The sequence below is a fragment of the Oncorhynchus tshawytscha genome, unplaced genomic scaffold (assembly GCF_018296145.1).
Source record: "Oncorhynchus tshawytscha isolate Ot180627B unplaced genomic scaffold, Otsh_v2.0 Un_contig_4972_pilon_pilon, whole genome shotgun sequence".
In the NCBI taxonomy this organism is placed as follows: Eukaryota; Metazoa; Chordata; class Actinopteri; order Salmoniformes; family Salmonidae; genus Oncorhynchus; species Oncorhynchus tshawytscha.
In genome coordinates, this window is record NW_024609780.1 from 367,730 (window position 1) to 384,845 (window position 17,116).

The 17,116-nt window shown below is 45.5% G+C and overlaps 2 protein-coding genes across 19 annotated transcripts in view; both read left to right on the top strand.

Annotated features, from left to right (window-relative positions):
* The window catches only part of LOC112238947 (R3H domain-containing protein 1-like), a 59,262-nt gene extending 48,793 nt beyond the window's left edge, over positions 1-10,469 (top strand). For 13 of the 15 annotated variants that reach the window (XM_042317993.1, XM_042317995.1, XM_042317992.1 and 10 more), the window contains 7 exons: positions 2,085-2,218; positions 2,504-2,661; positions 4,214-4,317; positions 4,539-4,705; positions 5,340-5,597; positions 6,044-6,134; positions 8,917-10,469. In XM_042317993.1, the coding sequence (XP_042173927.1) occupies positions 2,085-2,218; positions 2,504-2,661; positions 4,214-4,317; positions 4,539-4,705; positions 5,340-5,597; positions 6,044-6,134; positions 8,917-9,344 (1,340 nt within the window). In that variant the 3' untranslated portion in view covers positions 9,345-10,469. The remainder of the gene's footprint in view (positions 1-2,084; positions 2,219-2,503; positions 2,662-4,213; positions 4,318-4,538; positions 4,706-5,339; positions 5,598-6,043; positions 6,135-8,916) is intronic. The other 2 variants (XM_042317997.1, XM_042318004.1) reach the window with 2 other exon arrangements.
* A 1,866-nt stretch (positions 10,470-12,335) lies between these two features.
* On the top strand, positions 12,336-16,815 carry LOC112242156 (probable GPI-anchored adhesin-like protein PGA55). Of its 4 annotated transcripts, XM_042318009.1 has the most exons (5): positions 13,114-13,421; positions 14,522-14,714; positions 14,809-14,900; positions 15,033-15,285; positions 15,379-16,815. In XM_042318009.1, exons 2-5 carry the CDS (start codon positions 14,525-14,527, stop codon positions 16,503-16,505), a joined length of 1,662 nt encoding a protein of 553 aa, XP_042173943.1. In that variant the 5' UTR covers positions 13,114-13,421; positions 14,522-14,524; the 3' UTR covers positions 16,506-16,815. The 4 variants fall into 4 exon arrangements, with proteins under 4 accessions (XP_042173941.1, XP_042173943.1, XP_042173940.1 ...); XM_042318007.1 differs by lacking the exon at positions 13,114-13,421 and adding an exon at positions 12,336-12,510 and having other exon boundaries at positions 15,033-16,815; XM_042318006.1 differs by having other exon boundaries at positions 13,115-13,421; positions 15,033-16,815.
* The last annotated feature ends 301 nt before the right edge of the window (positions 16,816-17,116 follow it).

A 17,116-nucleotide genomic window follows, 5' to 3' on the forward strand; every position in this document is an offset into this window, starting at 1 on the left:
GTGATGAAGACCTGGAGTCTGGACTGGATCACAGAGGTGTTGGTGATGAAGACCTGGAGTCTGGACTGGAACACAGAGGTGTTGGTGATGAAGACCAGGAGTCTGGACTGGATCACAGAGGTGTTGGTGATGAAGACCAGGAGTCTGGACTGGATCACAGAGGTGTTGGTGATGAAGACCTGGAGTCTGGACTGGAACACAGAGGTGTTGGTGATGAAGACCTGGAAAGCGGAGTGGCAGAATGCGGGGCCGGGATGCTGTCTGAGAGTTCTATGATTCTCACAGTGAACCGGTCTCTTTTTCAGCCCCTCACTTCTCTTCAGTCTCTCTCTCCTCCAGCGGTCTCTATTTTCAGCCCCTCACTTCTCTTCAGTCTCTCTCCTCCAGCGGTCTCTATTCAGCCCCTCAACTCTTCTTCTCCAGCGGCCATAATGATGATGACTTCCTGTTCCTTCAGGGTCATCATTTGTGTTATTACAATGTGTCTTTTTGGAACCGTTCAGTCCTGCAGATTACAACATAAAGGCACACTGACAATAGACATAAAGCACCTGTTAGCAACTTCCTATTTCACCTGCTGTACCAAGGCAATCCAATCCTGTTCTCTGTGTGCTCAGGTGGAATGGTGTGTGGGGGATATAATGGGAGAGTCATTTCATGGTTGGTTTGTGAGCAGAGGTCTGGAGAGAGACTGGAGGGCGGTCAAAATAGTGTCCCGCTCCTTCACATATGAAACCATTCATTGTCTATTGGTCTCGTCTTGTTCCACTTTTCCTGATTGGGGCTAAAGAATGTTCCAGTCACCTTTTTTTTTTACAAAAGAACGACGACGACTAATGCGGTCCCTGGATTTCTCCGTGAGAAGCAGCAGGCTGTAACCTTGACATTCAGCTGTCCACTATGGAACAAGCACTACTATTTCCAGCACCGTTTTGACTTTGCTAGAGAGACCGCCCTTTTGGCGTTGCATGAGAGACCGTCCTTTTTGGCGTTGCTAGAGAGACCGCCCTTTTGGCGTTGCTAGAGAGACCGCCCTTTTGGCGTTGCTAGAGAGACCGCCCTTTTGGCGTTGCTAGAGAGACCGCCCTTTTGGCGTTGCTAGAGAGACCGCCCTTTTGGCGTTGCTAGAGAGACCGCCCTTTTGGCGTTGCTAGAGAGACCGCCCTTTTGGCGTTTGGAGAGAGACCGCCCTTTTGGCGTTGCATAGAGAGACGCCCTTTTGGCGCCCTTTTGGCTAGAGAGTTGCATAGAGAGACCGCCCTTTTGGCGTTGCTAGAGAGACCGCCCTTTTGGCGTTGCTAGAGAGACCGCCCTTTTGGCGTTGCTAGAGAGACCGCCCTTTTGGCGTTGCTAGAGAGACCGCCCTTTTGGCGTTGCTAGAGAGACCGCCCTTTTGGCGTTGCTAGAGAGACCGCCCTTTTGGCGTTGCTAGAGAGACCACTGTTTTTCTATTTTGCGTCGTCTGTTTTTGTAATTTGCTTATGTATTAGTCTTTGTTTTCGCTGTTTTTTTCTCACTACGCTCTTCCTTCCTTGGAATCAATATTGTATGATTTTCGCTATGTTTTAGATGTCTTCTACATTGTAATGGGTATCATAAACTGGGTGGTTCGAGCCCTGAATGCTGATTGGCTAACAGCCGTTGTATATCAGACAGTTTACCACAGGGATGACAAAACATGTATTTTTACTGCTCTAATTACGTTGGTAACCAGTTTATAACTTTATAGCAATAAGGCACCTGGGGTTTGTGTTATATGGCCAATATACCACGGCTAAGGGCTGTATCCAGGCACTCCGCGTTGCGTCGTGCGTAAGAACAGCCCTTAGCTGTGGTATATTGGCCACATACCACACCCCCTCGGGCCTTATTGCTTAATTCTAATACAAGTAAAGAGAGATCATCTCCCAAGACAACAGAGGCATATTAAATATGTTTCTCATTTCACTTGGGCTCATTCATTCATAGTCGTTGTGAATAGAATTAATGTCACCATTTTGTTTAAAAACAATGAATTGAAATGTTCTACATCTCACTAGATTATTTCAATAGAAGTGAATTATAACGTCCTAATGTTACTGAAGGTTACCACGCTGTGATGCCAAATCAGCCCCAAGGCCCTCAGCATCAGAACCTGGTGAACAACCAGCAGCACAGCAATATGGGAAATCACATGACGGCCTTCATGGTCCAGTACCCTTCAATGCCGTCTTATCAGGTACGTTCTTATTGGCTTGTCATTATTAAACTGTTTTTGTTTTTTAAATAAAGAAAAAAATGGATTTGTCCTTTTGCTTTGACGTGGTTTGATCTTCTATCTTGCTCTTGTGAACATCTTATAATTAGATCAACCGAACTCTGAAATGTTAAATCATTTGAGGATTGAATTGAAAAGAGATTTGAAAGGGATCCGACATCAGATGTCTGTATCAATTGTAAATGTAAAAAAATAAATACTCCTGCTTAACCCTGTTTTTCCATATGGTCTGTGTGTGTGGTGCAGGTATCAATGCCCCAGGGGTCTCAGAACATGCCTCCACATCAGCAGGCATGTCAACAGCCCATGATGATCCAGAGCCATCCAAGCCAAGCTCCCATGGCCATGTCAGGCATGCAGGTTTACTACAGTGTCATGCCCCCAAATCAACACAGCACCATGAGGTAGGAACTGAGCTGTTCTGTTGTTGACAGTAGGAAGATGGACTGTGTATTAAATAGTCTAAGTGTTAGGTCTGTAATCTGGGACTGTTTCATATTCCTAAGTAGTTCAACGTTGATGAAAGTGGCGCAGATACCGATGTACCAACCAAACTGCCAACACCCATTTACAACAGTCCATTATAGTAGCTAGACTCTATAGAGGCCCCCCCCCCCCGTTCCCCCCCAGGGCCATAGTTCTCCTATAGTGTGGTTGATGAAGGGAGTTATTGCCGGTGTAGAAACCGGTCCTCATGGAAGCTGAGGTGTACTATTAAGACTGGGCTGCACTGCACCTGTTCATCAGCCTTATAAATCATCCTCCAGACTGCCCTACTAACAGACTCCTCTGAGCTGAAAGTGACCTCCAGACTGCCCTACTAACAAACTCCACTGAGCTGAAAGTGATCTCCAGACTGCCCTACTAACAAACTCCACTGAGCTGAAAGTGATCTCCAGACTGCCCTACTAACAGACTCCTCTGAGCTGAAAGTGATCTCCAGACTGCCCTACTAACAGACTCCACTGAGCTGAAAGTGATCTCCAGACTGCCCTACTAACAAACTCCACTGAGCTGAAAGTGATCTCCAGACTGCCCTACTAACAAACTCCACTGAGCTGAAAGTGATCTCCAGACTGCCCTACTAACAAACTCCACTGAGCTGAAAGTGATCTCCAGACTGCCCTACTAACAAACTCCACTGAGCTGAAAGTGACCTCCAGACTGCCCTACTAACAGACTCCACTGAGCTGAAAGTGACTCCAGACTGCCCTACTAACTGAGCTGAAAGTGATCTCCAGACTGCCCTACTAACAGACTCCTCTGAGCTGAAAGTGATCTCCAGACTGCCCTACTAACAGACTCCACTGAGCTGAAAGTGATCTCCAGACTGCCCTACTAACAGACTCCTCTGAGCTGAAAGTGATCTCCAGACTGCCCTACTAACAGACTCCACTGAGCTGAAAGTGATCTCCAGACTGCCCTACTAACAGACTCCACTGAGCTGAAAGTGACCTCCAGACTGCCCTACTAGCAAACTCCCCGGAGCTGAAAGTGACCTCCAGACTGCCCTACTAACAGACTCCACTGAGCTGAAATTGACTTCCTCCCTGTTGTACTGGTTCCTCTATTCCGCCCCACAGCATCAGTACTGTCAGTGTTATTAAGTGTCCCAAATAAAACCCTATTCCCTATATAGTGCACTACTTTTAACCAGAGCCCTATGGGTACAGTACCAGGCAGCTGTAATGTCATCCTTCAGTCTGATGACAGAGTGATTCAGGTCATAAAGAGGAAATGAATGACATGTTAGTTTTTCTCATGGACTGTCACCGTTAATCAGAGATCATGAACCTACCTTTAATACAAGACTATTTCTGAAACATTGTGTTGGGGCTCTTTAAGGGAGACTTTGAGAGTAAATATAAAGTTGTTGGCTGCTGGTGCTCTCAATGTCTTTTAATTGATGCCTCATAGAGCTCCATAAATATATTGACTAAGCAAGTGTCTCCACAGTCCATCGATGGGTTTCTTACCTCCTGCTGGGGCAGAGCAGATGCAGTTTCCCCGGGCTTCGTCTCCATGTGGAACCCAGCAGCTACCAGGACAGCAGTGCTCAGGTAACATTACCTCTCAGCAACACCAAGGTCGTGGGTTCAATTCCCCCCGGGATCACACACATACTACAATAGATAGCGTTCGCTTTGAAAGACCCTTAAGTATGACATTTGAAACCATTGAAATGGTTTTCCTGCCTCGTGTGTCCTATCCATCCGAGGACGGAAACGTTCCTTTGACAATGAAGCTGTGATTTTGAGGTTGTTGTTGTAACTGTGTGTAGGTGTGCTCCCCGGTCCTCACAGTGGTGGGATGGTGATGATGCAGCTGACCCTGCCCCCTAACCACCAGCCCACAGCCCACTCCCCTCCACAGTGGAAACACAACAGATACTACAGTCTGGATCACACACGCAGCCAGAGGTCCTCAGAACAACTAAACAACTCACAGGTAACTACTCAGAACAACTAGACAACTAACAGGTAACTACTCAGAACAACTAGACAACTCACATGTAACTACTCAGAACAACTAGACAACTCACAGGTAACTACTCAGAACAACTAGACAACTAACAGGTAACTACTCAGAACAACTAGACAACTAACAGGTAACTACTTAGAACAACTAGACAACTAACAGGTAACTACTTAGAACAACTAGACAACTAACAGGTAACTACTTAGAACAACTAGACAACTCACAGGTAACTACTCAGAACAACTAGACAACTGGGAGAGAGGGCAGGATCAGCCTGGGAGAGAGGGCAGGATCAGCCTGGGAGAGAGGGCAGGATCAGCCTGGGAGAGAGGGCAGGATCAGCCTGGGAGAGGGGGCAGGATCAGCCTGGGAGGGGGGGCAGGATCAGCCTGGGAGGGGGGGCAGGATGACTGATCTACACATCTTGCATCCCAAAAAACTGCTCATTGTGTTATCAAGATAAGCGACTCCGAGCATCTTGCTCAGGCCCATCTCTTTGAACTAGGGATACACTTTCCCTCTGATGGACTATATTATATAAGGGTTTCTATGTCCCCTCTGACCCCCACCTCCCTGTCCCTCCTTTTTTGCCTCTGTCCTATAGAACAGTCCCCAGCTGGGCTGCCCCAGCACGCCTCCAGCCCAGCCCCAAGCCCCAACCCACCAACTCACCTCCATAAAGAACCTCCGCTCGGCCGGCCTCACCCCCATCCCCATAATGACCCAGTTCCCCAGACCCTTCGGCCCAGGGCAGGCAGTGGACGGCAGATACCCATTGCTGGGTCAACCCCTCCAGTACAACCCTGCCATCAGGCCTCCACTGATCCATGGCACACACCACATGATCCCCAACCACCACCACGTGAGTCCTCAGAACACACACACACACCACATGATCCCCAACCACCACCACCACGTGAGTCCTCAGAACACACACCACATGATCCCCAACCACCACCACGTGAGTCCTCAGAACACACACCACATGATCCCCAACCACCACCACGTGAGTCCTCAGAACACACACACATCCCCAACCACCACACGTGAGTCCTGAACACACACACCACACACCACCCCCATGACCACCACCACGTGAGTCCTCAGAACACACACACACACCACATGATCCCCAACCACCACCACGTGAGTCCTCAGAACACACACACACACACTTGACAAAGGAGCTTGTTTCATATGACAAAATGTACCAAATCTGTGACATGATAATGTAAGATTAAAATATGAAAAAAGTAGACAAAATCTCAGTCCAGTCAACATGTCTGCCTCCTTTTCCTTTTCCCTCAGGGCCCAATGGGAATCCGGCATCATGGGGGGCGAGGGAGGAGACCACCACCTAGGAAGTCATTATCATCAGATCTTAGTGTAGGTGACCCAGGTAATAGAGAGGAGAGACCTTAGTCGTTGATCTTAGGCAGGGAGAGAGCCTACCTGTTCATGGTGGTTTGATCAATAGGACCGTGACGTTCCCGGTTGTAAGAGGACTCCTGTGGTATTTACATATTAGCATGTATCCATTCAGCTGTATTCTGTGGCTTTTGGCAAATGCTTTCTAATGGTCAGAAGTCGCACTGTTGCTACTGCCTGTAAACACACAGTTCAGTTCATAGTGAATGATGACAGGCCCTACTGCCTGTAAACACACAGTCCAGTTCATAGTGAATGATGACAGGCCCTACTGCCTGTAAACACACAGTCCAGTTCATAGTGAATGATGACAGGCCCTACTGCCTGTAAACACACAGTCCAGTTCATAGTGAATGATGACAGGCCCTACTGCCTGTAAACACACAGTCCAGTTCATAGTGAATGATGACAGGCCCTACTGCCTGTAAACACACAGTCCAGTTCATAGTGAATGATGACAGGCCTTACTGCCTGTAAACACACAGTCCAGTTCATAGTGAATGATGACAGGCCCATGTGGCAAATGGTTTATTTGCATAAATGCCTACTGTAGCTTTGATTGGCTATGATGCACCGGTCTGGGGTGATCAGATTTTTATAAGATTTCATTTTTCTAAAACGCTGTCAGTTCCACATCAAACTACTAAAACCAGATATTAGGCACATAGAACATATAATGGACCTATATATTTTTAAATAATATCGTCTTTGAGAACTAATAATAACCTAATTAAAAGCTAGACGAGGATACATTTTTTTTAAATGATTCATTCAGGAGTTTTGTCATGGCTTGAGGCCCCCATTGTTTTTTCATTTAGTTTGTCATTCAGATAGCAGAAGCCTTGGCAAAATGTGTTGAATTGCAGGAAATTAGCTTTTAAACAACATTTTGTCACTCAGGCCAATAGGACAGCCTCAAATGTAAGTTGGTGACCACACCGTTGGCCAAGCCCATAGCCACACCCACCACCTAAGCCCCGTTTTGATCCAGAAAAAAACCCTGTATGTGCGATTAGATTATGTAACCCTGTTTAGTCCCGTTTATTTATTTTGGAGTATAAATAATAATGGTCTGTGTATGGATTCCTGTTGATCATCACACTTGAGTCTGAGAACAATATTTTTTCTAATATAATATTTATAAACAACCTAATTAAAAAATATATATACAGTACCTGTCAAAAGTTTTGGACACACCTACTCATTCAAGGGTTTTTCTTTATTTTGACTATTTTCTATATTGTAGAATAATAGTAAAGACATCAACTGAAATAACACATTGAATCATGTAGTAACCAAAATAGATTTTAGACTCGTCAAAGTAGCCACGCTTTGCCTTGATGACAGCTTTGCACACTCTTGGCATTCTCTCAACCAGCTACATGAGGAATGCTTTTCCAACAGTCTAGAAGGAGTTCCCACATATACTGAGCACTTGTTGGCTGCTTTTCCTTCACTCTGCGGTCCGACTCATCCCAAACCATCTCAATTGGGTTGAGGTTGGGTGATTGTGGAGGCCTCATCACTCTCATTCTTGGTCAAATAGCCCATACACAGCCTGGAGGTGTGTTGGGTCATTGTCCTGTAGGAAAACAAATTGTAGTCCCACTAATCACAAACCCAGATGGGATGGCGTATCGCTGTATAATGCTGTCGTAGCCATGCTGGTTGAGTGTACATTGAATTCTAAATAAATCACAGACAGTGTCACTAGCCAAGCACCATCACACGACCATCTTCATGGTGGGAACCACACATGTGGAGATCATCCGTTCACCTACTCTACGTCTCAAAGACCAGACATCTCCAGTTTGGGTAATGTTCATAGCTCATGTTTCCTGGACCAAGCAAGTGTTTTCTTTATTGGCTGACCTTCATGTCTTAAAGTAATGATGGACTGTTGTTGCTCTTTGCTTATTTCAGCTGTTCTTGCCATAATATAAACTTGGTATTTTACCAAATAGGGCTATCTTCTGTATACCCACCCCGACCATGTCACAACAAATCTGATTGGCTCAAACGCATTAAGAAGGAAAGAAATTCCACAAATGTAACTTTCAACAAGGCACACCTGTTAATTGAAATGCATTCCAGGTGTCGACCTCATGAAGCTGGTTGAGAGAATGCCAAGAGTGTGCAAAGCTGTCATCAAGGCAAAGGGTGGCTACTTTGAAGTATCTCGAATATAACATGCATTTTGATTTAACACTTTTTTTGGTAACTACATGATTCTATATGTGTGTCACAGTTTTGATGTCTTCACTATTATTCTACAATGTAGAAAATAGTAAAAAATAAAGAAAAACCCTTGAATGAGTCGGTGTGTTAGAGACGTTTGACTGGTACTGAATGTGTGTATATATTCTCATTATAAACCACTTGCTGTGCACTGAAGGACCATACGCGAGTGTATTTGTTCATGTAAGAAGAAGAATTTATAGACTAGGCAGAATTCACACCTGGCTAAATAAATGAACTGGTGTACCTAGGTGTTGGGAATATAATAATTCTCTCACATACTGGATTGGATTCCACACAGCAAGATTTTATTTTAGAAGGAAAAATGATCCGTATTGAAATCACTCTAGTAGTGTTTATTGGTCCACAATTACTCCCCAAAAACAGCTAAACTAAATGTCGTCCCTGTTGCCACTAGAGATGAACAGCTTCTGTTGGTCTCCATGCACTAAGTGGTAAAAGATCATGTTGTCAATAACTGGCCTGGTTAATCAATCAATTCTCTCTCTGTGCAGTGAACGGTGGAGTCCTGGAGGTGCTGGAGCTACCAGAGGGCATCAGTCGTACGGAGGCAGACTCTCTCCTGGGGGAACTGTACAGAGGAGGGGCCATGATCAAGTGGTTGTCTGAGACCCAACAGCACCAACACCAGTCTGGTGAAACTCTGCTGAAGCACTGTGGGGCTGGGGGGGACGGTAACAACGGTGACACAAACACTGACACTACTTCCTGTTCCAAACCCCCCAGTAGTAACCATAACGACCTGGCGTCCACCTACACCATCCTGGCTGTGTTTCCCTCCAGGTACGCAGCTCAGAACGCCTTGCTCAGACACAGTGGCCCTGCCGGCCCTGGGCCCCTTCTTACCACCACGTTCAAACTCAGAACTAGCAAGAGACACTCTGATGAGTTTCACAACCAGGAGAGGACCACCTCTCAATAGCAGGGTGGGGTGCTGTAGCCAGCCAACCAGGAGAGGACCACCTCTCAATAGCAGGGTGGGGTGCTGTAGCCAGCCAACCAGGAGAGGACCACCTCTCAATAGCAGGGTGGGGTGCTGTAGCCAGCCAACCAGGAGAGGACCACCTCTCAATAGCAGGGTGGGGTGCTGTAGCCAGCCAACCTGGAGAGGACCACCTCTCAATAGCAGGGTGGGGTGATATGTTACTAGGGCCCCTGAGAGGTTGTTCTAGGGGCTCCCACGGGCTACTATGAGGGGCTGCCGGTCACGGGCCCTCGCCATGGCCCCTCCACCCCACCTCCACTGCTGCCATCGGCCAACCAATCAGACACCCCTCTTCTGCAAGCATCACTCACTAGTCTCCACTCCCCACCGGACTGACAGACAGACTGATGGAGTATCACTCGGTTGGCATTACCTAACAGCTTTTTCACTTGAGTTGTAGAGGCTTTCTGGGAATGTGTTAATGCCTTTGGAACGTTCTCTACTTTTTGAGATGAAAATGTGTAAAAAAGGATCTGACAACACACCAATGTTGAAACACAAAGACACAGACAGAAAAACAGGAATGAAGTTCCTAAAGTGTCATATTTTATTTGCAGACAGAACATGGTCAAGGAAGCAGCATGTTTTATTTCGTTTTATGTTTGTTAAAAGCTGCAGTCAGAACACCCAAAGCAGGGTTGTACTCGTTCATTACAATAATATACCAAGTGTCTCTCATTGGACAAGAGTGTCTCTCATTGGACAAGAGTGTCTCTCATTGGACAAGAGTGTCTCTCATTGGACAAGAGTGTCTCTCATTGGACAAGAGTGTCTCTCATTGGACAAGAGTGTCTCTCATTGGACAAGAGTGTCTCTCATTGGACAAGAGTGTCTCTCATTGGACAAGAGTGTCTCTCATTGGACAAGAGTGTCTCTCATTGGACAAGAGTGTCTCTCATTGGACAAGAGTGTCTCTCATTGGACAAGAGTGTCTCTCATTGGACAAGAGTGTCTCTCATTGGACAAGAGTGTCTCTCATTGGACAAGAGTGTCTCTCATTGGACAAGAGTGTCTCTCATTGGACAAGAGTGTCTCTCATTGGACAAGAGTGTCTCTCTTTGGGCCGGATTCTGATGTTGATCTGCAACGGATAACTCCAGATTTCAGTTTAAAATATCCCGTTGATTTACACGAAAGCCTGAGTTGTGCCGGCGTATAATATCAAGTTAGGATTCGGCCCGTAGAGTCAGTCTCCCGTTAGCCAGTTGGTGTGCTACTACAACAGAAGATTAGTCTTCTAGAACAAGATGTGTCTCAAATGGCACCCTATTTCCCTATATAGTGCACTACTTAGGTCCCATAGGGCTGTGGTCTTATGAGCCCTATGGGACCTGGTCTAAAGTAGTGCACTATCTAGAGAATAGGGTTCCATTTGGAACATAGGCCAACAGAATGGTGCCTTCTAACTGGGCTCGGGTGCCACTATCCATCCCTCTCCCCAACACCCCTAAAGACACCCCATCCAATTCCATTTGTATAAACTCTGACCCACCAATTTCTTTCACAATGAATCATCACTGATATGGTAGCTAAATTATTCTCACTTTTCTACACAGTAAATGGTATATTTGCACTGGCACAAGGGAGAAATGTTTGTTTTGATAGTGGTTTATCGTTTTTAAGGAAAAGATGAGAAGAACCGTGGTGCATCTCATTGATGGTTTATTCTATTTGAGCTATTCTAAAATGAATGTCCTTCTCACCAACCTCCTCCAACCCTCTCTGTTCAGTCCACCCATTCCCTGGTTATGTATCAAATGGCACCCTATTCCCTATGGGCCCTGGTCAAAAGTAGTGCACTATATAGGGTGGCCAGGCCAAATTCCTTTCATGTTTAGTTTGTTTTACCGTTCGTATCCTATCAGAAGGGTCACTGGAAAAGTGTGCATTATTCACAACACACCCCAACCCCCATCACACCCAAACAAATGTCTATTTAAGATGGTGGTTGGTGGTGGATTCAGGAGAGATGTCCAGTCTGCTGGTGCAACATGTTTTTATTTCTGTTTGAAACCAATAAATGTTTACACCAAAACCATGTGCTTGGTCATTCCAACAACACTCCTGTCGTTTGACAAAATATGAGATTCTTTCTGCTTGCTTCATTTACCACCATACAGGTAACTGCCAACATAGTGTCTTCATAGGGTGTTGGGCCACCGTGAGCCAGAACTGCTTCAATGCACCTCGGCATAGATTATACAAGTGTCGAACTCTGTCGGAGGGATGCAACACCATTATTCCAAAATGTGGTGTTTTGTTTGATGGTGGAAAATGCTGTTTCATTCACTTCTCCAGAATCTCCCATAAGTGTTCAATTTGGTCGCTATCTGGTGACAGACGGCCATGGCATATGGTTTAGATCGTTTTTCATGCTCATCAAACCATTCCGTGACCACTTGTGCATGGGGACATTGTCATCCTAAGGAGGCATAGCCATGGTTACCAAAATAATGACCCACCCAGCATTTTTATCCACTTTAGCATGATGGGATGTTAATTAAACCACACCTGTGTGGAAGCACCAGCTTTCAATATACTTTGTATCCCTCATTTACTTTAAAGTGTTTTCATTATTTTGGCAGTTACCTGTATAATTTATCATATTAGCTACAGTAATTGTGTTCTTGTATAAACATTGAATTTAACATGGTTTGTTCTCCATATGATATCATCATCCAACGTAACATATAAAAGCCCCAGAAAAACGCTACCTTCAAGATTGTGGTTGTCATCCTACAAGGAGAATCTGTGATATATTTTTGTTTCTTGTGCCGATAGTATGAATCGAATTTCAAGATTGGAGCGACAGTGCCCACTGGTGGACTTGTTATTATTGCTTTTTCACTACCCCAGATGCTCAACTCGGCGGAAAATCTGTCTTCCTCCAGTAGGTGGCGTATGTTCATTGTTTCGCGCATCTAGCAAATAGAATTTGTATGGAGATGTGCGCTTACACATGTTGACCATACTTGCTACAAGGTTACAGAACGCTAAACCAACAACTACACAAACTGAAAGTGAATACATTGTAAACGCAGGTCCAACGAGAAAATAAACTTAGCTGGCGAAGATACATTTGTTTGGAGCATCTGATGACCTGGTGAGTGATGAACATTAACTTCTCTGTCAAATCCTCCCACATGTTTCTAGTATTGACCAGCGGTTTTCAGTAACAATTATTTATTTATTTGTTCAGTTGTCATATTGGCAGGTTTGATAGCTTCTAGCGTCGTGTTTTATATGCAATGTGATCTCGAAACAGTCAGTGTTCACGAGAAGGAAAACTTGTATAACTGTGTCGGGCATTATCAGCTCATTGTTATGGATGTATCTTAATGAGTTGAGAACGGATAAGAAGTTACTTTGCTGTTATTCTGTGATTGTGTTTGTCGTAGCTGGCTGGCAAACAAGAGGTAGTAACGTTATGGCAAACGGAGCATAAGGACGAACGACTGGGTCGCGTCTCTAGCAACCAACATATGAGAAAGTATGAATTCGCTTATATAAATGAAAATATAAACGAAACCAATTTTATTTCTACCGGTAAATATGTACTTAGTATTGTTTTCTTTGAAAACTGTGGTATAAGCGGGATAAACAGCTTAAACAAACGCAACGGAATAAACGTTATTCTTGGTGCGGAGGTGGTGACTGTGTGTTGCCGTAGTTGGCTCGGAGGCGTTTGCGTTTCCACCAATCCACAGAACGGATAGGCGGGAGCTAGACAGCCCGCGGTGGGCGGAGAGACCTGTAATTATCTTGTTATGCAGCGATCAAAACAACTGGGAACTGGGACTTCAGTGCGTTTAAAACAAGATCACTGACCTCATGATTTGACCTGGTATTTTTAGAGATCCCAGTTGTTTTGAACTCTGCATCAGTATGTCTATAATTGTTGAGTAGACGCAGGTCTAGCATCCGCGTATCCACCTGAAATCCATAAAGCAGAAATGCTCAGCTGACCTTAGATCAGGCATTCTACTCCGATTCACACATCAAAACCGAAACAAGGTAAATGCGTTTGGTTTTCATATTGTCAATGGCAGTCGACATATACTACAACTCGCTCTGAGTTGAAATTAGTGTTGTTTAAACTGAAACGGGTAAGTTCTACTTCATGCATGATAGATCCAGTTTTCTGCTAAGTTATGGCATGATTTAGGGTGCGTTCGTAAATTCACTCTGGCTATCTCTCCGATTTCAGAGCACTCTCGTCCGAGTGCCAGAACGAACGCTCAACACCGGTTAAATATGACCGGTGTCAGTCAACGTCGGCTAAAAAAAATGTTGCCAGCAGCACAGTTACAGTCACCAATGCTCTAGATAACATTACAACAGCCTAACCAGCTCTTCTAAGGTGAGTAAAATGGTCAGAGTGAGGCGTTCCCTAATTCTTGTCTGGACGTAGCTAGCAAGCTAGCTAACTTTAGCCAGTTAGCTTGGGTGCGTGACAGCCATTGTGAGGTCAGAACACTCAGATCAACCCCACTCCTGACCAGAGCCTCCAGTGTGGCTCTAAACGGGCAGAGAGCGAAACACTCTGGATTTACGAACGCCCAGAGGCCAATCGGACACTCCAGAGTGAATTTATGAACACCCAATCAGACACTCCAGAGTGAATTTATGAACACCCAATCAGACACTCCAGAGTGAATTTATGAACACCCAATCAGACACTCCAGTGTGAATTTATGAACACCCAATCAGACACTCCAGTGTGAATTTATGAACACCCAATCAGACACTCCAGAGTGAATTTATGAACACCCAATCAGACACTCCAGAGTGAATTTATGAACACCCAATCAGACACTCCAGAGTGAATTTATGAACACCCAATCAGACACTCCAGAGTGAATTTATGAACACCCAATCAGACACTCCAGAGTGAATTTATGAACACCCAATCAGACACTCCAGAGTGAATTTATGAACACACCCTTAAAACCATTCAAGAGTCGTTGGTTATTTGTTTTAACATCCACAGCATTATAAGGTCAGAGATAATACATTTTAACAAGAGATACGTTTTACAATCTGAATTATTGGTATCTTTTAGATAGGCTAAACCTCCACATGACCATGGTTTATTTGCATACCATTCATTCTAGGTGATGAACCTCTCAGAGGAGAACAGGACAGTCGTGGTCTCTGGTGTACCAGACACACTGTCCAGCAGCCGCATGGCAGACAAACTGGTTATTCACTTCCAGAGCTCCAGAAGCCACGGAGGAGATGTAGAAAACATCAAGTACCCGACCAGCTTCAAGGGGGTGGCTTTTGTTACATTTGAAAACACCAGAGGTAACAGAAATACTGTAACAAAAGTGTTCTTAGCTGGGATGTAGTTTTGTTACATATATGCCTATAGATCATAACAAAAAATGTATTGTAACAGATGCTGAGATGGTAATCAGAAAGAAGCAGATAATGTGTGACAAGGAGTTCCCTCAAGACTACCCTATCACTGTATTCAGATTCACCCAAGACGTGAGTGCAGTCGAGCAATCAGATCAATCAACAGTAAATCAATACAGTAAATGTTTCTATTCCAGCATGGAAGGAACAGTAGCACACAGTCCACTACACATACTGACTGATCCTATATCCATCATGCCATAGGTGTTGTTCTACGTGAACGCTAAAGTGGACCTGTCAATCTGCGGTGACGAGGAACAGCAGGAGACCGTGATCCAAAGCTTGCAGTCTGCTCACAGATCAGTGAGGATCTGCCTTCTACCCAGCCAGGAGGGTAAAGCTTCAGTGGAGGGACCCTTCTCTGCCATCAGGGACCTGAGAGAGGACCTGCTCCAGCGGGCCACTGCCAGCAGCAGCAGTCACCCAGGGGAGAAGCACGTGGCTCCATTGAGCTCTGGTTACTCCCTGACCTCAGTGGCAGCAGGGAAAGGGGTATCCCAGGTCAGCAGCAGTCACCCAGGGGAGAAGCACGGGACTCCATTGAGCTCTGGTTACTCCCTGACCTCAGTGGCAGCAGGGAATGGGGTATCCCAGGTCAGCAGCAGTCACCCAGGGGAGAAGCATGGGGCTCCATCGAGCTCTGGTTACTCCCTGACCTCAGTGGCAGCAGGGAAAGGGGTATCCCAGGTCAGCAGCAGTCACCCAGGGGAGAAGCATGGGGCTCCATCGAGCTCTGGTTACTCCCTGACCTCAGTGGCAGCAGGGAATGGGGTATCCCAGGTCAGCAGCAGTCATGCCTGGGAAAAGCACAGAGCTCCATCTCCATCAAGCCATGATCATTCCCTGAGCTCTGTGGTAGCAGAGAGTAGGTCTTCCAGGGTCAGATCTGGTGATGGTGCTGAGGTGGACTTCCGGGTCAGCCGTTACACCTGGGAGAAGAAGAACAGGGCAGCTCCATCAAGCACTGATCATTCTCTGTCAAGCTCTGTGGCAGGAGGGAGTGGGGCTTCTACAATAAATCAATCCTTGGAAAAGCACCGCAGGGCAGCTCTGTCAAGCTCTGATCCTTCTCTGAGCTCCATGGCATCAGGGGGTGGGGAATCCAAGGTCATCAGCAGCAGTCACACATTAGAGAAGTACATCGCTCCGTCAAGCCATGATCAATCTCTGCCAAGCCCAGTGGCAGCAGGAACTTCCAAGGTCAGCTCAGGTGGTGATGTTGACATGGAAGAGGAGTCCACGTGGGTGGACACAAACATATTTCTTTACATTCAGAGATTTTCTAAAGACCAGTTTGACCAATGTTTTAGGAACCACGGTGTGTCAGCTGTGTTCGGTGACAATGATGTGGCCGACCTGACTCTGATATCACTGAGAGGGCGCCGCGACAGCAAGGGTCTCTCTGAAGTCCAACTGACCATATCAGAGCTGACTGATTTGGTCGCTGTGTGGCAGTCAACCCTGAGAATCCACACTATAGACTACAGAAGGCAGGACCTGCGTGAGAGAAAGAGGCTGCTGCAAATCTGTGCTGAGGTGAACAGCATTTATGAGGACGTTCTGTACGTGCAGAAGGAGCTCAGTGTCCGGGTCATCGGTCCCTCTATTTCCAGTCATCTCTTTACTGAGTGGGTGAAGGATCGAATGGATCAACCGCATAAAGAGGACTTCTTGTAGTGGTGGTCAGAATGTGGATCATTTTACCATTCTGCAATAGCAGCTAGTGCACAAAGAGCTTTTTTTGCGCGGTATATATTGATAGCACTGGGAGACGTTTTCAAGAGATTTCTGTGACAACTAAATAGAATTGAGTTAGTGTTATTTGCTGTGTCTCAACAAGGATGCTGTTTCGTGTCAAGCTAGCCATGAGGGCATAACTAGATAATAGACTAGAAACGACATGTTAATGAGTCAACACTAGAGGGTGCTGTTGTACCGAATATACACAATTTGTTCCATTAAATCAATTATTTCTGTGTGTCCTGACTGTCGATCCACCTGTGTATTTATTTGGGGCTGTAAGCCTCCACCTCAGCTGAGATCATGCATGGGACAAATGAACTGTGTCATCGAGGCCAATATCTCCTGTCCCAACCATGATTAACTAAGTACAGTACCAGTCAGATGTTTGGACACGTCTATTTTCTACATTGTAGAATAATAGTGAAGACATCAAAACTATGAAATAACACATATGGAATAATGTAGTAACCAAAAAAGTGTTAAACAAATCAAAATATATTTTATATTTGCATTTCTTCAAAGTACCCACCCGCCAGGTCACTGTT